The following is a 24,478-nucleotide window of genomic DNA, read 5'->3' as shown; positions in this document are numbered from 1 at the left end:
ATACTTCAATAGCTTTTTTTGAAAGAGTTAATTTCACTGACCATCAACTGAAAGAGAATTTAGTATTTTATTTATCTTATAAATATCCCTGTGGGAAAATACAACTTTGCTGAATTCTGTGTCCCTGCAAAAAGCCCTAGCCTTCTGACATGCAGAAATGTACATAGAGAATGTTTGTTTTCATTTGCCCCAGAAATATTACACTCTTCACACATTTTAAGAATTACATCTATAGACAATTACCTAGTTAACTACTCTGATCCAAAAGGATACATTTCTGCTATCTCCCTAAAAGTGCTAAGTGAGCACACAAAAGTTTACAGTAGATTAGGTTCCTAGATTAAGTCCCAAGGTGCCTGGAAGACTGAAGAGCTAGCTATCTCCCTAGGTATTTAGGTCCAAGAGGGCTAACTGGCTCCAGAAGAGTTTTTATTCACCAAAGGTTGGAGTTAACATTCATTACATTTCAAGGATATCTTCTTAGGAGAGAAGGGAAATAGCTGCCTCCTTCGCTTTATGAAGGAAAAATCATCTCACCCCTTGCCTATGGAGTGTCCAACTACTTGCATAGAGTAACTGACCCGAGTCTGGATGCATTGCCCTAAGGGTATGAAATAGAGCAAAGGAGAGCCAACACATGTATTACCTACTGTGAGGTGTTCACTAAATCTCTCTGATCCACAATATCTCCTGTATATATTCAGGATAAAATTATTTAGAACCCAAGAGTCCCCAATGTACCTCCCATTATTACGACAACTATGAAGGATATAGCTATAATTAGAATAATTCCCAATGGGGCTTGCAGGAAAGAGGGGAGCTATACAAAATGTCAGTTCATTAGATTCATGTGGTGTATCCTTATGGAATGCCTGTGCCTTCTAAGACAGAGGATCTTACTTTACTTCTTGATTCTGGGAAGACCCAGTCCTCCACAAACCTAACCTTATACTTGCTCAGGTGAAGAACAAAATGCTAGTATCCTTCCTATCCTGATTTTCACTATTAGGCACTAAACAGATGTTGTACTTTTGTGATAAACTCCTCAATGTCAAGATTCACAATATGCATTCTATGAAATTCAAGAACTGAACAGATTTGGATAACTCAATATTCTATTATATCCAAACTTACTACTTAAACTTAATGAACTCAGGAACTGAATAGATTTTGATCATGAGGAAAGCTTGTATCACAGATGAGCTTGGGGGGTGGGGATAAGAAACACAAAGATAAATGTAAACGAATGCCCATATATATGTAAATGTGCATATGCGTGTGTTCAAAGATGCCTAACCTACAGGTTTATAGCTGGTCTCAAACAGTTATTGCTAATAAGTGTACAAACTCTGCGTATAAGTTCTGTACATAATTTGACTCTCCCACCTATAAATGATGGGTTGATTAAGCAAATGTATAACCATATAATAAAATTCTATGTAGTCATCTATAAAGTTACAAGTTCTAAAAAAAATCACTGATCCAACTTTCCATTTGACTACTGGGAAACCGAGGCTCAAAAAATGAGGAGTAAAAAGACGACTGCTGAAAACTTTGTATTAAACAGCATACTTGTGTAAAAAAACCTCTCTCTATTCTTTGCCACTGGAATGTCCCTTAAACATTTGAACACAAGCTCACCTACCTCATGTTAACAGAAATCCTGGAATAGCCACTCTTTCCTGCAATCACCTCCTCTCCTTCAACTAACCTATACATAGTAGCATCACATAACCATTTTCTATTCATTTCTGAATCCATCACAGTCTGATGCCTGAACTAGTAATCCCTCCACCCAAACTCAATATACACAATATGCACTAAATTAGATACTACCTAGTAAATATCCCTTAAATTGATCTCTTCTTTATCCTTTCTCATCACACCTACCATTCACTCTAAATGGTAGTTTCCTACCTCATCTCCCCTCTCAATTAATTCTCTACAGAGAAACCCAAGTAAATTTTCAAAACAGAGCTCTGATCACACTACATAATCAAAACCTCATCCCATTCTTTAAAATCTATTTCTATAGTATCAAGTCCAAATGTACAAACATTTGAGCACAACATAGCCCCTACACACTTTTCTAGCCCTATTTTCTACCACTTTACCCTCTAATATTTTTATACTTTCAACCTCATCAAGGGCCTTGTTCTTTCTCAATCTTCAAATACAGCACAGTCTCTACTGAAACAAATGAGCAACTCCATTCACCACATAATCCAGGGAAATAGTCTCCTGTCTCATTCTTTACCAAACTATATACCCTGCATAAAAATGGGATAGTAAGTACTTGCTGAATATCACAGTCACAAAACACAATCAAGATACTTCATGGAAAAGATTAAGTCTATAGAGGATCTAGTGTCATGGCTAAAAAAGAATAGCACCAAAGGACATAATAAAACACTTTTAACCAAATGGCAGCAACAGAGACTTTGTGGTATTTTCAGAGGCAAAAATGAAATAAACTGAAATATTATCATAATCACTTGTTAATATGAATGTTTCTAAGGAAGAAGGAGGAACATCGGAAAACCTTTAACTCACAAGTTTCTCCTTCTCTAGTTTCTGCAGCAAACTCTCCATGTTACTTCCAATCCTTGTCTTTTCTACAACTTCATAAAGGCTGCAATACATTCCATTCTTCAAAACTGACATAAGAAAAAATACACAGTTAGTATTCATGTCAAGTCTGCTTCTTATACATTGTAATAAAATTAAATTGCTCTACCTTCATTTGGACCAAAGTAAGTTTCCTTATAAAATAGTGCTGGAGGGATTTTCTGTTTCAGTTGATCCATACTCATAACTGTTTCAACATCTAACTTCTCAGGACTGAAAGAAAATTGAAAAGGCTTATTTGCTTTATCTGTATTTTTAACTCTAGTAAAATAACTCTCTCTCAGTCACTCTGTCTCTCAGACACAGATATCTGGATGGAATACAAATGAGCATATGTATTAGTATCATACTTGATATATGATATGTGAAGTTCACATGTATATACAGGTAGCTAAATAGCCCAGCAATATTACCAACCTTCTTTCTTTAAGCCAGAAGCTAATACCAATTTTATCAGCCACAAAGGATAAAAAGTCATCATTTAATTAAAGGCAATTCAAGTATGAACAGTTAAATTGCTCTTCTACCATTTATGAGGGCTCATAACATTTACTGTGGTGTAGCAAAAGATCGTTTTAAATCTTTCAATTCCAACTTATGTTGCAAAGGACTGAAAACAGCCTATAAATTTTAACTAAACTCACACATCAAGCTGTTTTCAGTCTATTATGTTCAAATTGCTAAAAAAAAAAAAAAAAACCTATCTACTTAGGACAAAACTTTGAAAAATCACTCTTAATATTTAAATCACTAAGAAAAAGTTTTATGCCATGAATGTATATAACTATTTAGCCTATCTGCAAATCAAAACAGAAAAGTAGAGAACTTTTTTTAACCTGTTTCCAAGTTTTCAAATCAATCTTTTTTTAAAAAACCAATCAGTATTTATATTTAAGTTCTTATGGATCAAAGTAAAAGTTAAATGTGAGAAAAACAAAAGCAAATTTTAAATGTAAGTAAGAACTGAATAATTAGCAACTAATTCTACTTTCTTACAATACAACATACTTACAGCTTGACAGGCAAAAAAGCACGAGTGGCTGACCTCAGAGAAATGTAACACAAAAGCTTTCCTTTATTTAAAAGCTGTCCTTTCCACAACGTGTAGTTAAATTTATCTAAATAAAAAGAATAATGACACAACTCAGACTCTCAGCAGCCCAGAAGCAAATACATGTTTACTAGATATAAGGGGGAAAATAATTGAGAAACATAGTTTAAGTAGAACAATCACACACACACACACACACACAAAAAGTCTTGACATTTCTATTTACAGAGAATTCAAACAATCGAATTTTTGTTTTGGGTATCTCTTTTCATACAAAATTATTCCAGATGAAAAAGATAACAAATTCATTTGCCTACATGTCCTCCTATCAGAATGCTGAGGAGCAAAGGCAATACGGTAATGCCCTCCTCTTCCCCCCAAAGGAGACGACACTAAATCCAGTCAACTATATGAACTCCACACAATGTCATATAGGTTCCACTTGCGTTCTCTTCATTGTGGAGAAACTTGCAGGTAGAAAATGTCAGTATTGCTTTTAATCTTCTCTCCTTAATTCTAAATCTCTGATGAAATTAATACTTATGTCTGAGTTGTGAAGCTTGTTTTATTTTTTTTTTACCTTTATCAATCAAAGCGCTACAATTCTTTGGACTATTCACAGTACCAGCAGATTCTCAAAGGAGACCATATGTTTGGATGACCAAGTGTCAATGCTACATCTTAACATGGCCTCGAGTTTTTCCATACTTTGCAGTCTCATTCATTATAAAAATAAACAAAGCACTTATTTTTTTTACTCAACATAATTCTTCTGATTTATAAAACTAAAGGAAAGAAATACAAGAATCTTACCTGTGTTTCTATCTGCATTAAAGCTGTTAGATCTACAAAGAAATTTTTTAAAAGAAAAGAGAAATATTACTGATTACTAACAACATGAAAGTTAACATTTAACATTCAGGGCCTTGATAGAAATGCTATTTTTAATGGCATACTGTACAAAAAAAATAAATCCTTCCCTCCAAGTATGAAGAACAAATTACTTATTATAACATTTAATAAACACAAGTCTACGTGAAAAAAATCAGAATTACTTACTTGCCTCAAAAATTTTCCCAAAAACACCCATCAGGAGAGAATATAGTCCTTTAAAGTCTCTGTCAATTACTTGATTATAGTGATGAGATTTGAAGAAACAGCCTCAATCATATTTAAATATGTTCAGTTCAGTTGCTCAGTCATATCCAACTCTTTGCGACCCCATGAATCGCAGCACGCCAGGCCTCCCTGTCCATCACCAACTCCCGGAGTTCACTCAGACTCACGTCCATCGAGTCAGTGATGCCATCCAGCCAACTCATCCTCTGTCGTCCCCTTTTCCTCCTGCCCCCAATCCCTCCCAGCATCAGAGTCTTTTCCAATGAGTCAACTCTTCGCATGAAGTGGCCAAAGTACTGGAGTTTCATCGTTCAATAAATATTTACTGAGTGTAAGTAAGTGTTAGTTGCTCAGTCGTGCCCTACTCTTTGCGACCCCAAGGACTGCAGCCCACCAGGCTTCTCTGTCCATGAGATTTTCCAGGCAAGGATACTGGAGTGGGTTGCCATTTCCTTCTCCAGGGGATCTTCCCAACCCAGGGATCAAACCCGGGTCTCCTGCACTGCAGGCAGATTCTTTACCAACTGAGCTACAAGGGAAGCCCCAAAATTGTAAACTTCTATCAATTATTAGGCACAGTTCTGGATAACAGAATTACAGGGAGGAACAAAACCCTTGCCTTCACAGAGCTTACAATCTCATAAGGAAGACAGAAAACAGTCAAAAAATAAATGTACAGTTTGCCAGTGGATGATCATTTTGTGCTCCACAAGAAAAGCCACTACAACAAGAAGCCTGTGTACCTCAACTGCAGAGGTGCTTGCAGCAGCTACTGTAATAGCAACAAGACCCAGGGCAGCCCCCCCACCTCCAAAAACAACGCATTTGAGGGGATTTCTGGCAGGCCAGTGGTTAAGACTCTGCACTTTCACTGCCAAGGCCCAGGGTTTGATCCCTGGTCGGTGAACTAAAATCCCTCATGCTGTGTGGCAGCCAAAAACAAAAAAAATGGCATTGGTACCAACTATATAAATTTTCAGTATCAGGAAAAAAAGGTTAATTGATGAGGTTTTGGTAAATTTTAGTTTTTATTTCCAGACATCTGTCTTTCTAATTTATTTCTTAAAAGTTGTCATGAACAATCCTGTATTTAATGAATTTCAAGAGAAGCAAAAAAAATGGAAAGTGCTCCTAACTCAGCAGTGTAGCGTATGTGACGACAGATTCTAAATGACATGTAAGATTCACAAGTCTTACCTTGATGAAGGTATGAACTTCTGAGTTTGTATATCGTCTTTATAAGCAAAAGACACAACTGCATATGGACACACGTGTCTTGGTCTTCGCCTTGGCTCATCAAAGACATACTCATAAAAATAATACTAAAAATAAGAAAACGCAGAGTCACCTCTCTTAAGAAGGCAAGAATTAGAGTGGAATGTTATATTTATCTGCCTGATATCTGAGAAACACAATATAACTGAAGTACCTCTAACGAAGTTATCTTTAAGCACTGCCTGTCAATTTATTTAAAATACTTTGTACTTTATATTAATTTCATAATATAAAAATATTGTGCTTATACACACACACACACATGTATTGTAGGTATATATGTATCTCAAGTGCCAGGATACTAAAAAAGTTTACTTCTGAAGAGCTGACCACTGGGAATACGCAACAAATCTCCTCACAAAAATTTAACAAATGGAGCGTAACTTCCAGGTCAGCTCACAAAAGCCACTGATATGGAAATAAAATAGTAAAAACACAATCTCAAGCAAACCTACCACTATGCTCATTATTTCAAAGGAAAAACAGATTCTTGATACCAACCACAGACAAGGCAATATAGGGAAGGTGGTAGAGATTACAAACACAGGTGACCATACTACTACTGTCCAGAAGGCAAGGAAATGAGTTAGTCCAGATGATTTTGGTGAATATAATTTTTGTTAAAAGGTCTTACCCACAGAGATTCTTCAAAAACAAAGGAGAAAGTATAAGTTTTTTTCAATGTAAATAAAGTAAAACATCAAAGGAAGGGAGAAAAAAAAAAGAGAACATTTCCAGGGAGGGTAGCACCACCACTTTTATACACAATCCCTTTAGATATGCACATTTTTTTAAAAAAAGAATAACATTCCTTTATAGTCAAACACCATATAAAACCATGACTGATATCAAATATTATACTTTTAGGTATGTGTGCTGCTGCTGCTGCTGCTGCTAAGTTGCTTCAGTCGTGTTCGACTCTGTGCGACCCAATGGACGGCCGTCCACCAGGATCCCTCCCTGGGATTCTCCAGGCAAGAGTACTGGAGTGGGTTGCCATTTCCTTCTCCAATGCATGAAAGTGAAAAGTGAAAGTAAAGTCACTCAGTTGTAGTTTACTATAAATCAATTATATCTGAATAAAGCTAAAAAATGAACTGCTTGAATTTTAGAAAAATACTAATAAAAATAGAATCTATCAAATCAGTAACACAAAGTGATAAGAATTAAGGTAATTTAGGGGGCTTTAACTTTAGCTTAAAGGTTGAGTAATATTTTATCAGACAGGAATTTTCAGGCCATGAGAAACCAAGACTTTAAGATGAAATGAGACTGCTGAGGGCAGTAATCACACAAAAAAACAGGCTGGAGGTCAATCTACAAGCAGGGAGAACTAGCAAAGCCAAGTAATCTGAATATCACCCTGAGGAGGACCACTGTATGCTTCTGAGCTGTCTTGGGAACACTGAACAAACAGCAGTGCGAATCACTCTACGATGGCAGTGCTAAGTCTAGACTAGTGTGGTCGCAGAGGGAACTAAAAGGGAGATATTTTAAAGCATTTATTGACAAACAGATATGAGGTCATAACACTAAAGTGGATCCAGGCACCTACCTGAGTAAGCTCATAGGCTCTGTAAGCCAGAAGTGATGTAATTCTATTAACATTCTTCGACATATGACATTCATGCTTTGGTGTTGGGTCCGAAGCACTTTTATTTAATACAGATTCTGAACTTTTTACACCCATGGTGTCATATACACTCTTTATTTTACCCTAAAATAGAGAAAATCTTTCACGTCCATCAAAACCTTATCATTGACTGTATGACATTAATATGATAGTATACCTCTGAATACAGATCAAAAAACTTATAACAAAAAAACTTGTAACAGTTTTTTTCTTTAATACTTGGTAATAAAGCAATAGCCAAAACTTTTACCAATATTGAAACAGTAAGAAAAAGTTACCCCGCCCCAGAAAAAAGTTTTGAATTTAATACAAGGAAATAAAAACTTTCTTCACAACACTCTTCACTTGCTTAAGTGACATTATCAATGTATTTCCCTCTTTCATTCTTTTCGTTGGAAAGGAAAGCTAACTTTAAGGTTCAGTAAATTCAGATTAAAGATGGCGAACTTCTCTCAAAAGTATCTTATATACCAAACACAAGCAAGTACTGGCTTTTAATCAAACTCTTAATCCAAATCAAATGTCATCTTTGATATACTGAAATATAAAAGTCAAAATTACCTTCATTATTTTAAAAATAACCACATCACCCACTGCCCCAGCTTCCAAAGGATTAGCTTGTAGTAAATCAGCATACCTAGAAAGATAGACACCTAGTAAAGAGACAAATGAAAGAATTATTAAGACAAATATAAAAAGTCCAAATACTTAACCTAATATTACAATTATATAATATTCTAATAGATAAAATTATAAGAGCTATTATACGATTATAAGAAATAAAGAGATAATTACAAGAGATAAAAGGTATCACACTTAAAAAAATGTAATGATGGTAAAAATAGCTGATATTGAACCAAAGCAAAAATAAAACCAGAAAAAACATGAAACTAATCAAATTTCTCAGTATCACTAGGACTAGACTAAGACATTAAAAGAAAAAAAAGATAACCCTTGTTCAATTGGAAGTATGCAAAATCAGAAACAAAGGATAAAACAGGTTTTATACTGCAGAACCTGAAACTAGTCTCTTTTTCTGGGAACATGACAAAGCATAAATGAATGTAATTTTTAGGACTGCAGCAAAAATAGATAATATATTTTAAAGGGCAATTTAGGAGTAGGTATATGATAAAAGAACAAAAGATTACCCATGGAAGGATTGCCAAGAATTGTTATTTTGGACTGGCCCACCTGTAGTCCTTTTTCACATATGCTCTGAACCTAAATAAACAAAACATGTCATCTTGTAGTCACATAACATTAAAAATGTGAAAAGATAGTCTATAAACTCATTTTAAGTAAAATCCAAGCTTCTAAACTATATTTTAACATTACAGAAATTATAAATATACATACTAGTTTACTCATAACTAAATATCAATGTACAACTGGTTTACATTTCCAATGTAACCACAGTTGAAATCTATTTTTTGTTTATGCCAAGTTGGACAGATACTCAGAATTCACGACATTCATATATATAAACATTCCCTTTTAGGGAGAATTGGAATTGGCAAAATATTTGAGAGACAGTAACTCCATCTAAACATCAAAGGAGAAAAAATAGTTCTCAGCACATATAATCAGCAATAGAGAAGATAATCTACTTTTTTTGGTCTTTATTTTTAATAAGAGGATAACTGCTTTACAATATAGTGTTAGTTTCTGCCATACATCAAGATGAATAAACCACAGGTATACATATGTCCCCTCCCTCTCAAATCTACCCCCCACCTCCCACTTGATAATCTACTTTAATAAAAGGAAAAGTATTTATTATCAAGCACATTCCAGGGGGGAAAAATAGCTCTGATCAAAGAAAAGAACGTATCTGAAAAACAAATCACAAAACAATGAAACACTTTGCGTTACTAAATCACTTTTTCCATTTATATATCAACAAATTGTTAGTTTATAAAAATCAAGTGTACTGAATAATTGCAAATTATTAACCTACAATGTAAACATTTTCAAATTACTTTTTATAAAATGAGTTCACTTACCTTATACCGATCAACCATCAGAAATGCATAGGATTCTGAAAGTTCTTTATCCAAACGACCATCAAACTTCAGTTCTCTTCGCTTTTCTGTAAACTAAATGAAATTAAATCTGTAACAATGCCTTAGCACATGCCTATGTTGTTCAAGTGAAGAGTTTCAGGAATTTTATTTCTCAGAAATTCCAGATCAGCACTTCCTTGGTGGTCCAGTCATTAGGACTCTGCACTTCCACTGCTGGGCACCCAGTTATGATCCCTGGTCTGGGAACTAAGATCCCACAAGCTGTGAGGCACAGCAAAAAAATTTCAAACCTACCAAAATGGAAATTATCTTTTCTCTCCCTGAAATTTCTGCACTTCATTTTTCCCTTATTATAATTGGCTCTTTAGTCTTAAAATATAGTCAAATAAGCCTCTAGAGCTCAACAATTTTAACTAAAATTCTATTAAAATCTTACCACACTTTTTTTTAAAAAAGCTGCAATGGTTCTTCAATGCTGCCACGGGCTTTTTCTAGTTGTGGCGAAGGCAGGGGCTACTCTTCTAGTGGAACTTCTCACTGCAGTGACTTCTCTTGTTGCAGAGCACAGGCTCTAGGGCACTCAGGCTTCGGGAGCTGTGGCTCTCCAGCTCTAGAGCAGCTCAATAGTTGTGGCACATGGGTTTAGCTGCCTTATGGCATGTATGATCTTTCTGTACAAGAGATTGAACCTGTGTCCCTCTGCACTGGAAGGCTGATTCTTAACCACTGGACCACCAGGAAGTCCCTCCCATAGATTTTTACGTTCATATTTTGATTATCTTTGGATTTCTTGTTTTATCTGACATGGTGCATAGCATATAGTTGTTGTTTTCATCGCTGAGTGGTGTCTGATTCTTTATGACTACATGGACTGTAGTCTGCCAGGCTTCTCTGTCCATGGGATTTCCCAGGCAAGAATACTGGAGAGGGCTGCCATTTCCTTCTCCAGGGGATCTTCTCGACCCAGGGATCAAACAGACGTCTCCTGCATTAACATGCAGATTATTTAACACTGAGCCACCAGGGATGACCCACTGATATAGTAGGTGGCTTAATAAATCTTTGTTTCATGACCAACTTCTAGACTATAAACTCAATTAGAACAAGGAAAAATGTTTCATTTCTTTGCAACTGTATTCTCAGTGCCAAGTACATAAGCCATGCTTCATACCCATAAGAGTAACTTGGTCTAAGTACATCTGAACTGTAAGTCACCCTCAACTGCTAGCGTTCACTTTTAGACACATATAGATATGGAGCCTGTATCTAACAGATGTACATGCAATATTCAGGCTATTACTGATCTTCAATAATGAAGTTTTAGACTAAATTTTCATATAAATTAACAAATAATCCCTATCATATCATGAAACTACATCAAACTACCAAGGTTTTACTTTTCTCTGGGAGCCAGTAACATTTAGCTACTTTAGGGATCCTTTCAAAGTTAAATACTGATAGCACTGGATTAACCAATTTTAAAAGTACAAAATTAATAGCATTTCATGTACATGAGAAAGCAGTATACACATCAAATGTTTCCAAACATATCATTTGTATTAACTCCAACATTATTATGGCTTTTCCTAAACCAAAACTCAAACAGTATTCTAATTTGTACGTGAAACTTTAATTGACTACCTAAAAGGCTCAAATACTTCCCCGTGTTCTCACTTTCTCACTAAGAATTTCTACGAATGATATTAAATTCAATTCAATTACCTGGCAATAATTAAGGGAAATTTCATTAACCTTGGAACTTAAGACACAACACACTCTTAGAGATTCCACTTAACAAACATGTGCTTGAAAGATCAAAAAGCCTCCTGATGAATTTACAATAAAGCCATTAAACAGTAAGTTATCACTACGTTTAAGATTCATTTTTAGTAAAAGAAGTTATTTTATACAATCACACATTAATTTAACACACAGATAAAATGCAGTGTAATATCAACACTGTTTAGGGGAAAAAACATGTCATTTAAACTTGTTTTTCCCTTTCATAATTTGGCTTTCCTAAGAACTTCAGCTTTTTTAAAAAAAGTAAAACAATACCAAGCTATTAACTGGTTGTGAAGAATCTTACAAAAGGCACAATCGAAAACATACCTCCTTTTCCAAAAGCTCGTTATGTATCAAGCAAGCACGCCTGTAGTTAAAATTTGCTACTGAAGTTGGTTCAAGGTAAGATGAGTGGAGAATATTTAAAACATCTTCAAATTCCCGAGAGCCTGGAGTTAATGGCTGAAAAAGTGCTAAAATGAAAAACAGTGTTAATTTTAAAATTCCATCTTAAAAGTAGTTTCTTACATTTTTGTGGCTTTTATATAACTTATAGTGAAAAAATTATCAGGGCTATCCTATTTTGTGAAGTGCAAAAGACAGTTAATTGAAGAAAAAGTCTAGCTGCCTATTACTTGGGTGTTTTGTGACATGTAAAAGAAACACTGATTAATTCATTGAAGAAAAAACTCTATAGGAATGAGCATCTGGCATTACACATGCAGAAAAGGAAGTTACAATTCGGCAAAACTTAGCAGATGCTACACTAGGCAACCTAAACTACTTAAAGACGCCTGTGTATATTACTCATAAGAAGCTGTGCATAAACTCAAATTACCTCAACTCTTATTTTATGTTACACATAAGTAGTATGTCTAGGACCATTTATTTCAGCAAATTAAATGCTTACGCCATAAGTAAAAGCATAAAAACACCTAAGCCATTTAGATGTCTATAGAATAAAATTATTCTACCTGGTTTTTAAAACTAACGTTAGAATAACATGTTGCATCCGTTAGCTTCTTGTATTACCAACATAAAGTAGGAGGATATTTACTATGAAAACTTGGTGAAATGGAAAGATGTGGGATTTTGGAGTCAAACCTGGACACAAATATCAGCTCTAGTATTTACTGGCTTTGTGAGAGACCCCAGGCAAACCAACTTAACCAAGTAAGCTCATTACTTTCTTCAGCAAAAAGGAGAACTCGAGCTATCCTAATAACCACTACAATGCCATACACCCATATAAGACAACACTTGGAAAAGCTCTAAGCACAGCATCTGGTGCAAAGTAACATGGTAAAAGTTTTTACTCCCCACTTGGCCAACTACTACACACTCCCTTTAATTTAAAAAAAATACTTAAATATTCAATCTGTTCTTCAATCAGGAGGCTAATAACCTCAAATTTCCACCTTGTGGATGAAATAATGTGACTTATAAACTTCAAACATCAAGTCTACATATATATATACATTTCCCCCAAACCAAAAATAACCACTTTCATTGTTATTCACAGAACAGATGTTACATGCTATTACCTTAATTTCTTTCAAGATACTACTTATAAAGAATCAATAAATGTCAATCAAAATACCTTTAGGCCACTACTGGAAACAGTGTTCCACTTGTACTAAAGAGTAGCTGTTTCTACTGTATTCTCTATTCAGTTATTAAGCTTTAAAGGACATAATGTCAAAGGATATATCCATTCATTTACCAAACAATGTATATATTACAAAAGTTTCTGTAAAAGCAGTAGTTTTCAATGAGAGAATGTGTGTAGAACAAACGATCCCAACTACTTCAGAATTACACACTAAAAAAGCGAGAGGTGGGTATAAAATCAACATTACTTATAATAATGCAACAAAGACACCAGGAGTAAACGGGGCAGGGGGACACTCAAAAAGAACTATTACATGCAAAAAAGTGTCCTATAATCAAATTTACAGCAGATGGATATACTCAATCATCTATTCATTGCAGGCTCCAAGAGAGAAGGAACTATAACTGCCTTGTTCATTCCCTTTACTTGGGGCACTGGCCCCAAGTTGAATGAATGAGGAAGTGAGTAAAGAAAAAAAGAGAGAGAGAATAAAATTTGTCAAGTTTTTTTATAGTAAATACAAATATGTTCTAAACTACCAAAATATGATTGTTTTCATTGTAAATTAGGTCTCACAAATTCAACAATTCAGTGATTTATAAAGCAAAATGAAAGCTCAAAAAACAGCGAGAAATCCATTCTCTCAATTCAAATCTGTTTTACAGAATGTTGTAGGAGAAAATGTTTTATCTTTGTGTCTATCCCCAACTAAACTGGAAAAACTTGTGAGGAAAAACAGCATGTGGAGTAGTTTTTATAGGCTTTCACATCCAAAATAAGCCAAGCATGATTTTTAAAGATGGATTTTATACATGATTGATTATGTTTCTAAACTAACAAGTGCCCTCAGGTATTTAAAAATGTGATAAAAAGAAGTATCAAGTGGCTTTAAAATTCTGTGATATTCTACTAATCTACATAAAAGAAATTATTTTTTTTAGTTAAAGATATTACAACACTATTTCTACCATCAATCTAACCAAAAGCGAAAGATATCAGTTAAATCATAAAAATGTATATAGAAACTAACTCTCAAATCACTCTCTACAAAACTACTTAACATTTGTTTCATTCCAAAGCAATGTCCTAGAGTCACCTCAAATGTACTCAAGTAGTCTGCCAATGTGAAAACACTAGTGAATTTTTTTTTTAAACAGAAAAATGTGCAAGATTTTAGATCTAACAAGAAATACTTGTATCCTAAGTATTTCAAATGTCTCAACTGGCTTTAGTAGTTAGGCTAGAGTTATAATTTCTATTTTTTATTCCTAATTATCACTTTCAGAAGAATAAAATTTTGCTATAACTATTTTTAAAGATTTCAAGTCAATGTGCTAGTAATGGCAGTTCAGAAATATAAAATGTTCTGAAAGTACATTCCCTGGTGGTCTATCTGTCCTTAATAACCACTGAAGTATGTATGTGATCAACACATCCTGTCAATTCTTTTAAAGAAAACATACAGATGTCACAGTATCATCATCTGAGGCAATAATAAATGACCACCCAAATGGGGAACAGAATATTTTCTATATTAATCACCCATTTCACATTAGGAAGTCAGTATCTCATATAATATTCTCCAGATTCCGACAATTTTTGAGTTTAACCAGTAATGGCTCATTATTCCTTTTCAGGTATGTACTAATAGCTTTATATACATTATCTCATTTAATCACCAAAATCACCCTATGAAGTTCAATATGGCTATTTCACAAATGAAACTGAGCTAACACTTAACTTGGCCCAAGGTTAATATATGAATAGGGCAGGTGGAATCCAAAACAGGCTCCCTAGCTGCAAATCTGTATCCTGAACTGTAAGTACAAGAAAAGATGTAAATGGATATATAAGAGCTGAAACCAATCATTCCAAGAGCTGGAAAAACACAACTATTTCCTTATTTTAGATCAAGAAATTGTATTAGCTATATGGATACTAGCTGTAAGAAAAAAAGAATTTGATGTCTAGCATGTTCTTTCTAACCTCTTGTCTACTTTTAACTCTTATTTCTTAATATTTTTCTCATTTAATGCATTTAACAGGGTCAAAAGCCATAACTAACACCCTCTGTTTGGTTTATAAAGGTTAACTAACAGCAGTCATAATTCTTCTAGACATTAAGGAATACATAATTTTGCTCATATACAGGCTTTCCAACCATCTGTTATCAGAAAGATAAGTTACTGAGTTGACTTCTGATATTAACAAGGTTTCTCTATTGACAAAACAGATTATAAATGTGTTTCATCATTTCTTTTCCCCTCCTTCCTGGCCACACCACATGGCATGTAGGATCTACATTCCCAACCAGGAATTGAACCTGTGCCCCCTGCAGTGGATGCAGTGTCTTAAGCACTGAAGCACCAGGGAAGTCCCTTTTATAGATGTGTTTTTATGGGATTCAAGGAAAGAGTTAGAAAGGTACTTGGAGATACATAGTTCAAATAAGGAAACTGATTATACCATATCAGAACTAGAATATTTTATATTATTTGCAGCATACAAAACATATTAAACATACTAAGAATTCAATGTTAAATTTAAGTAACTGGAACAGGCATAAAATTAAGATCATCAAATAGGAGCTTTGTTCCTCAGCCAAAGAAACATTCTTCCTCAACTACTTTATTAACTTATTTAGTATCAATGCCAATCTTTGTTTGTATTAAGTGAATGTAAAAAAAAAAAATTATATATATATATACACATACACACACACACCTAAGTGTAAAAACAAGCTAAACTTTTAAAATAAGATGGACCAATATTATAAAAATATACCAATGGAAAATACAAAATATACATTTCAACTTACAGTAATTCATGGAAGAAAAGGAAATAAGAGTAGGCTGGCAATCACACTGGTCTGCAATTCTCTCTGAATCCATCTCTGATGTCTACTAATGACTACAATACAATGAATATCCATTTGTTCCTCACATTTTAAAAATCACACTTCTCCAGTCTAATAAAACTACTACAGACATAATACTGTAGGAATGGATGATTCATCTCTAAATCACAATTGACACATTAAGTGTAGAATTAAGAATGAACATTCTAGCAGGATTCTAGAGAGATAACAAAGATGAAACTTGACCTTTTTGGACTGGGGAATATGTCAAAGAGTTTACCTCCATTACTTAGAATTTGTATGCTCTTATCAAATGTTTTCGGAGAAGGCAATGGCACCCCACTCCAGTACTCTTGCCTGGAAAATCCCAGGGATGGAAGGGCCTGGTAAGCTGCAGTCCATGGGGTCGCTAAGAGTCGGACACGACTGAGCGACTTCACTTTCACTTTTCACTTTCATGCACTGGAGAAGGAAATGGCAAACCCCTCCAGTGTTCTTGCCTGGAGAATCCCAGGGACGGGGGAGCCTGGTGGGCTGCCGTCTATGGGGTCGCACAGAGTTGGACACGACTGAAGCAACTTAGCAGCAGCAGCATCAAATGTTTTATGTGGATGACTGAATTCTGCCTATACTTTACTGCTCGGATTTACTTCTACCTATGGAAACCTGTGGTACTTGGAACCAAGTCATTCTTATAAAACTTAAAAACATCATGCAAATTTCCTTAAGACACTTAATCCCAAAGTCTTCAAAAAGATAATGCCAAATTTTGTGGGAAAAGATGGGGATTTGGGAGGAGAACTGGGTATTAATTCTCCTAAACTAGACCAGTATGGACACAAATGCATGAGATCATTTAGTTTGTGATGCACCTGCAAGAGACGCAGGTGCGTGAGGGCTGTTAATCTTGTTCCCTACACATAGCACTAACCAACAAACATCTTCCAGAAAGTCAATCATCACTACGTCACTTCCCAAGAACTTTGAACGGAAAAATTATGTCAATTACTGATTTTGAGGACTTACGCTACTAGATTCTAGAGTAAAAGAAGCCAACAGTGAAACACCCACTGAGGAAATGCAATTCTACAATTTGTTAAAATGTTAACAGTGCCTCCTTATAGTGCAGAGATTAACAAATAATCATAAAGTAAAATTTTACTCTAGTCAACAGATCTGTCAGCACTGATTACGTGTTAATTTTTTAATGAACATAATCTGTCAATCTGAAAATTTCCCAGGATGAAGACATACTAAACATTACTAAATTTAATAGTTGTTAATTAAAAAAAAAACCATAACTTTTCTATAATGAAAAAGAAGTATTTTATGCCTAGGTTCAAACTCCAACTCCACCTTTTACTAGCTATGTGACCTTGGGCAAGTTATTTACCTCAGTAGTTCACTTTCCTCATCTGTAAAATGGGAACAGCACTTAACACATAGGATTACTTAGATTTAATTAACACATATAAACTGCTTAGAACAGCACCTACAACTTACTAAGCACTATGAAGTGTTTGCAATATTATCACTTAATTAGAATGGCAGGATTTTAATGTTCTGCTACTGTGAAGACCAAGAAAAGGCAAGTTCTACTTAAAAAAGTTTATCTTTAAGTTACCAAGAATACAAGTCCTAATTTTTATTTTTACTGGAAAATCAGTCACAAGCAAAGTCCTGCCATATTAAAATACGAATGCAACAGAATCTTTGATACAGAAAAGTTCAAGAAGAGGTATCTAGGGACTTCTCTGATGGTCCAGTGGCTAAAACTACAGGCTCCCGATGCCGGAGGCCTGGGTTCGATCCCTGGTCAGGGAAATAGACCCCACATGCTGCAACTAAGAGTTCACATGCTACAACTAAGAGCTGGCACAGCCAAACAGAAAAATAAATATTAAAAAATTAAAAAAAAAAAAAGAGGTATCTAATATTCATGATAAGAGACTCAGATGACCAGCATGAATACCTAGCCAAATTCTATACATAAGTGTTACCTTTCAAGTCTCCCAAGAGGGTATTATTTGGGGATCAAGCGTGAAACTAGCAGAACCTACTGCACTGTTTCTGATAAAGCTTTTTTTTTTTAAATGAGAAGTTGAATTTTTCTATGAAATTCCATCACCAAGTATTAACTCCCTTCATGTTGGGCAGGATGAAGTCCATGATGGTAAAAACTAATTTAAGTTTTAAAAGCTCTATTTAAATTGCTATTGCACTATTTGAACAGCTGCTGCTGGGTGTAAAAATATTTACACAAGTTAAAAATTATTCATTTTCATTAAACATGAAAAACATTTACGTTATACTTTCCTTACCAAAACCTTCCTGAGAGGAGAAAGGTAACAGCCTCTGCCTCTAAGTGAAAATGGAAACTATCAATTTTCCCCAAGGGAGCATGAGACTCTGGGGAGAAAATGAGGTTTTATACTTCTTAATTCCTCAATTATATCTTTTAGTGTGTTCAAATGAAATCTATTTTAGAGCAGCCTCTGGACATATTTAAAAAAAAAAAACCACACACACACTAGCCAACAGTTCCTAGTGCCATCCCACATTTCAAACAGAACAGGGGTTTTAGGCCAATTTTCTGGTCCTATGAGAAGTTAAAATGAGGTACATCGTGCCTTATGTTTTGGTTAAAACTTTTTAGAAAACGGACTGCAAAACTGTATCAAGCTAAAAAAAAAAAAAATTAAAAACGAAAAAAGTTCAAGCTATTTCAAACTTACAATCAAGAGCCCATCTAAATCTACTCTTAACCTATTCTCTACCAATTTATAATTTAGGCTGAAATATATTTTCCTCATATTGACTATACATCTTAACTAAATAAACCAAAAGAACTGATGATCCTGACCCTTAAAGAATCCTCTTGAACCCTGACATCTATTACATTAACTCAAAAGATATTTCTAGAAACAGTCCTCATGCTAGCGGATTTAACTTCATCTTTCTCAGTCTGGTTTCTCCCACCAAGAATTCCCTTGGCTTTCTCATCCAAACAGAAATGAACAACTTGACTTTTTTGTCCGTATCTTACTGACACAAGGTTATCAATTTCAGCTGTGCAAATGTAGCGGTTGTGCACGTGCAGAGAGGAAGCACATGCTTCATTCAAGATTCTCTTTACCAAGACTCAAGCTACAAGTAAAAAACGTTTCCTACAAATAAGAAAATTCCTATTACTTTTCAATCTGAAAAACGGAACCACACACTAAAACAAAGAAAAAAAACCTGCTTAAATTGACTAAATCCAGGCAGAGCACCCAAAATCACTGGATGGTCAAAAATTGTATTCTAAAAACAGAAAACGGTAATTTCCTCCATGAGAAAGGTGTCACAATATGGCATAAAATTTTAGAAACGTAATGCTGTTAATACGTTGTTAATGTAACTGTTCCCATTTTTGTTCCACGAACCAGACTGGATCTCTCAAAAAAATTTTTGCTGAAGTTCTCTCATTTGCAAAATCAAGTCGGAGACTCTTGGGCAAAAGCTGACCTCTATTTTTTTCATAGGGAAATTACTGCACCAAGAACCTACCTTCCCCATCTTTTCGAATACAACAAAAAACAAACTAAGGCTTGGATTTAAAGAGAGCCCTATCTAGCGCTTCAAAAACAGGGCGGGGGTAAAAAAAACTACATGGAAATGAAGTGTGATGGAGAACAGCAGTGTGCATGAATCACATCTAACGGAGATTTCTAAACAAGGGAAGACGCTGACATCGATCAAATTTCAAGTAGACATAGAGCTGAAGAATTTCCACAGGGAGAAGCGCTTGTGGTCCTCGCAATGCAATGGCCTTGGAGAAAGCCCCAGAATCCATGGCCACGGGTTATTTCCACATTGAGACTTCTCAGAAGCATCTTTAGAGGAGGACACATCAGCTTCTCTGCCTTCAGGGGCTGGGAAGGAGGGGCGCCGAGCACCATCTTTCCTCTCTGGGAGCTGCAGCCTTACGGACAAGCTTCAAAATAGCTACTTCCAACTTCCACGGGGAGAGGGGGAGCAGGGAGCGTGATTCCACCGCTTTCCTCTCGCACCAAGCGCAGCAGCTGGGCGGCCGAGGCTGTGAGGGGAGAGGCGGCTGGCGCTGCATGCGTGTTTACGTGTCTCGGATGGGTGTGGGAAGGAGACAGAGAGGTTCTAATGAAAAGATGGAGGGGAGAGAGAAAGAGGGGTTGGGAAAGAGGGGAAGCACAACCTTTCTTTTCTCTGCTCTTCCTGGGGATCTGAAAACTCCTCCTAATGGGTCTTTCGGGCTCTTCGGGGCCTTTGGGCAGTGCAGCCGCGCCCGCCTCAGGGGAGTCCTGAAGCTGCTCGTGGCAGAGGCTCGGGGCGGCCTCGGAAGCCGCGGTCTCCTCAGGCCCGGCGCCGCCGCCGGGCTCCGCGATGCTGAGGCCGCCGCCATTTTGTGGGGAGGACTCAAGCTCCGGAAGCGTCTGCTTCATCTCGTCGTCTCCGCCGCCACTTTCCCAGTTCGCGTCCGTCGGCGGAGAGACCTCCACCTCCGCAGCAGTCGCCATCGCGCCGGCGTGAGGAGCTCCGGGAAGCTTCGGCCGACAAGGTCGACGGGGGTGGGGGGAAGGGGCGGCGGGCCGGCCTCGCCGCCGAGCTGCTCTCAGCCCACCGACCCCCTTCCCCCCGTGGCCGCGGGCCGCTATCCCCGCCCAGCAGCCTCTCAGGGGCCCTAAAGCGGGCGCCCCAACCGTGCCTCCCGGCCCCGAGAGCCGCTCCTTGCTCGGGCAGTTCTTCAGCCGGCCCCCACCACTCAACGTGCTGGCGTCGGGGCCTGGAGGGGGCGTGGCCATCACGGAGCGCTCCGCCAATGAAGACGCGGCGCCCGCCTCCGCGGGTGCGGATAGACGGCGCCAGGGGGCGGAGTCTCGGAGCGCCCGAGCCCGCCAAAAGGGGCGACCGCAACGCCCGACGAGTACCTCGACGCCGCTCCGGCTGCGGGTTAGATGGGTCTCATGGCGAGCTGCGAGATCCCGGAGCGCGTTCGGCCAGTGCTGCAGGCGAGGGAGGCGTGCTGCCGCCAAGTCCTGGGAACGCAGGCGTCGCCTTTTTCCGGGCAAGATTACCTCGCTTCTCCGCGCACGACTTGCATCGGCCAGAACCGGATAGAGGCAGTGGTTGTGGGATGATCCTGGCTTTGTGAAATATTTGCATGCATATATAAAGGCTTGAAGTGGTGATTTGATAGTGACTGCAACGATAAGAGCCTGAAAGCCACGGGACCCGCTTCAATGACCTGTTATTCCCACTGGATCTTACATTTTTACAACAGATTACTCCCACCCGCCCCCCTATTTTTATCTAGAAGGGTTAGAACCAGTGGCACGCCTCCAGAAAGCTGTAAATTCCTTGGTCCTTTGATTTGACTTCACAGCCTAATGTTAACAGAATTTGGTTCTGGGGAGCTTGAGAAGGGCTACTAGCTTTTAGATTTTCCATTGCTGTTTCAGTTTTCCTATAGCTAGTGTATATTAAAAATATAAACATTTGCAGCTACGTTAAAAGATATACAGCAAGCGATCGTTTTACCTTAAAACAACTAGACAGTCAAGTTAGAAGGCCTTTAAAATAGCTTATGCTGGTTATGTTGAAACTATTTGGGCAATGGTGAATACAGAAATTATTTCTTGCGTTGTTTGTATATGCTAGGCACTGTACCTAGCGATTTATATATACTATGTACATTAAATCCTCACAACAGATGTTAGGGAGATGCTATTATGCACAATTTAAAATAAGTGTTGCAGTTAGGAGTATGGAATTAATAGAAACACACTACTATATATATCAAATAGATAAACAAGAAGGATTTACTGTATAGCACATGGAATTCAATATCTTGTAACCCATTATAGAGAAGAATCTGTAAATTAACTACAGTTAATTTACTACAGTTGTAAATCAACTATATAGATAAGAGATAAAATGTTGCAAGACAGAACAAATTTTAATAAAATGAGAATCTGAAGCCAGGTCTATTTAACTCTAAATAAAGTACTAGCCCTTGCCTGCCTTTTTTTTTTAACTTTTAACTGGAGGATAATTACTTTACAATATTCTATTGGTTTCTGCCATACATAAAAATGAATTAGCCATAGGTATACTTATGTCCCCTCCCTCTTGAACAACCCTCCCACTGCCTGCTTCTCTTAAGATCTAACATTCACAGCAGCTCTGTATCTTTATGCATTTTATATATGGAGAAATGAGGATTGACATTTTGCTCCATCTCCAAGCAGTAGGATCAGGATTGGGGCCCATATCTCTATGCTCAAACTCCAGGAGTTGACTGACTAAATATGTAATGATAATAAAACCCTAGGCCTTGCCAGTGGCTGCTACTTAAAGAGCATTCCTAAGGACAATAGCAAAATTGGATTCCAATGTCCTGTGATAAATATCATATCTGTTTCACATCTTATAAGAAAAGCTGCTCATGACTTGCCCAACCTATTTGAATAAGCTCGGTATATCATAGGAAAGTGAGTATAATATAAAACAATTATTTCTCTTAGTAAATAGTTAACGTAAAAACACATTTTAAAATACTGATAAAAATACTAGCGCCAAGCTGACACAAAAATGCTATGTTATTTTAAGTTAAAAGTTACCCTTAAAGTTGGGAAGAAAAGGCTTTACTTGATAGTAGAGGCTACAGGAGATCAGAAACTCAGGTGTTAGGGTACCTAAAAGGTAATTTTGTTGTTGATTCATTAATGTGAAGTCGATCAGTAGTATCGGACTCCTTGAGACCCCATGGATGATAGCCCACCAGGCTCCTCTGTCCACAGGATTTTCTAGGCAAGAGTACTAGAGTGGGTTGCCATTTCCTTCTCCAAGGGATCTTCCCAACCCAGGGATCAAACCCAGGTCTCCCACATTGCACGCGGATTCTTTACCATCTGAGCCACCAGGAAACCATATGCATATATCAGTAGATACCCAGTATGTCCATGGGGCTGGGGGGTTAAGGGTAATACCATAATACATAAGGTTTTGAAGCAAGAGCTACCGAAGGTTACAAGACATAAAATCTACATTGTCCCCTACCCTCAGTAACAGACAAAACACCACCGCAGAAGTAAACTAGAGAATGGTGAGGTAGTATATAACTAAATATGCAGAGACAACAATTGCCATTTTACATTGAAAACAGAAAAAAAAAAAAAAAAACCAGTTCAACTCTTGATTTTAAAAATAGGAGGGACTTCCCTGGTGGTCCAGTGTCTAAGATTCCGCACTCCCAACACAGGGGCCCCAGTTCCATCCCTGGTCAGGGAATTAGATGAATGTACGCTGCTATAACTAAAAGTTATAGTTACAGGTTACAACAAAGACCCGGCCCAGTGCAGCCACATAAATAAACAGCTTTTAAAAATGCACCACTTAACTAAAAAAAAATACATTTTTGAAAGAAGGGAGAAGGGGAGAAATACATTAGAACCACTATATAAAACAGATAACCAACAAGGATCAACTGTATAGCCAGGGAACTATACTCAGTGTCTTATAATAATTTATCATGGAAAAGAAATATAAAATAAAGTGTATGTACATACATACATATATGTGTATATATATATATACACACACACACACATATATATAGCTGAATCACTTTGCTATACACCAGAAACTAACATAACAATGCAAATCAAAAACATTTCCATATAAATTTTTAATTAAAACATTAAAAATATATATATAGAAAATCATGCTGGAAGCTGTTGTTATTACCCAATATTTCAACCAAGAGTGCAACAGCAGTATCTTAAAAATCATCCAGAAAGCCAACACAGAGATTCTAGAAGGATCCCCATGTTTCGGAACAGAAACTCCCTGATGTACAAAAGCATTAATAACAATACCTTTGAAGTGAACAAAGCCACTAAAAAGATTTGATTGTAATAACAGCGTTTAACATTTGTAAACAATTTCACATTTTTTTTCAAGGTAAAAGATGTTATTTGATGCTCACAAGTACCTGCTTCAAGCATACAGCTAGGAGACCTTTTTTTTTTTTAAAGCTTTCCATTGATCAGCAGCAGGGAAAGATAATAAAGGCCAGTCAACCAACAAAATGAAGCAATTATCATTCAATTAAAAAGTAAATAAAATTTTTTTAATCCACAAGAAAAATAAAGGCCATTCAACAAAACCACCACTAATCCAACTCATAGAACCTTAAGGAGATTAAATCAGTTCAATTCGTTCATTTTATGAATAAGGTCAGTGCTATAAGCCTACAACTCCACTGCCTATTCAGAGGCATTACAGACATATGAAATTGCCATTTTTTTCCCTTATGGTTGAGCTACAAAAATAATAATTCTTCCACGGAGTCATCTTCTTCCCCCCAAAGAACTTATATTACTCACTGAGCAAGTATTTCTTGGGAGTGTCCCAAGGAAGTATAAGACCCTGACAACAAACTGGGTTGAAGTTCATCATGGTTAATGTCTGG

General features: G+C 36.7%; 1 protein-coding gene across 5 annotated transcripts in view; it reads right to left on the bottom strand.

The window, feature by feature from the left end:
- TASOR (transcription activation suppressor) overlaps positions 1–21,159 on the bottom strand; it is a 51,913-nt gene extending 30,754 nt beyond the window's left edge. For 4 of the 5 annotated variants that reach the window (XM_086367416.1, XM_086367414.1, XM_086367417.1 and 1 more), the window contains exons 1-11: positions 20,201–21,159; positions 11,846–11,991; positions 9,713–9,805; positions 8,858–8,930; positions 8,268–8,359; positions 7,629–7,790; positions 5,996–6,120; positions 4,493–4,524; positions 3,641–3,746; positions 2,738–2,841; positions 2,554–2,657 (exon numbers count right to left, since the gene is read on the bottom strand). In XM_086367416.1, the coding sequence (XP_086223542.1) occupies positions 2,554–2,657; positions 2,738–2,841; positions 3,641–3,746; positions 4,493–4,524; positions 5,996–6,120; positions 7,629–7,790; positions 8,268–8,359; positions 8,858–8,930; positions 9,713–9,805; positions 11,846–11,991; positions 20,201–20,807 (1,644 nt within the window). In that variant the 5' untranslated portion in view covers positions 20,808–21,159. Of the gene's footprint in view, positions 1–2,553; positions 2,658–2,737; positions 2,842–3,640; positions 3,747–4,492; positions 4,525–5,995; positions 6,121–7,628; positions 7,791–8,267; positions 8,360–8,857; positions 8,931–9,712; positions 9,806–11,845; positions 11,992–15,948; positions 16,031–19,878; positions 19,884–20,200 lie in introns of all 5 variants that reach the window. The other variant, XM_086367419.1, reaches the window with a different exon arrangement.
- Between the last annotated feature and the right edge of the window lie 3,319 nt (positions 21,160–24,478).

The sequence above is a fragment of the Bos grunniens genome, chromosome 22, assembly GCF_055505025.1.
Source record: "Bos grunniens cultivar Pamir isolate PY7600 chromosome 22, Bosgru_T2T1.0, whole genome shotgun sequence".
NCBI lineage: Eukaryota > Metazoa > Chordata > Mammalia > Artiodactyla > Bovidae > Bos > Bos grunniens.
This window is presented reverse-complemented; position numbering and strand designations above follow the sequence as displayed.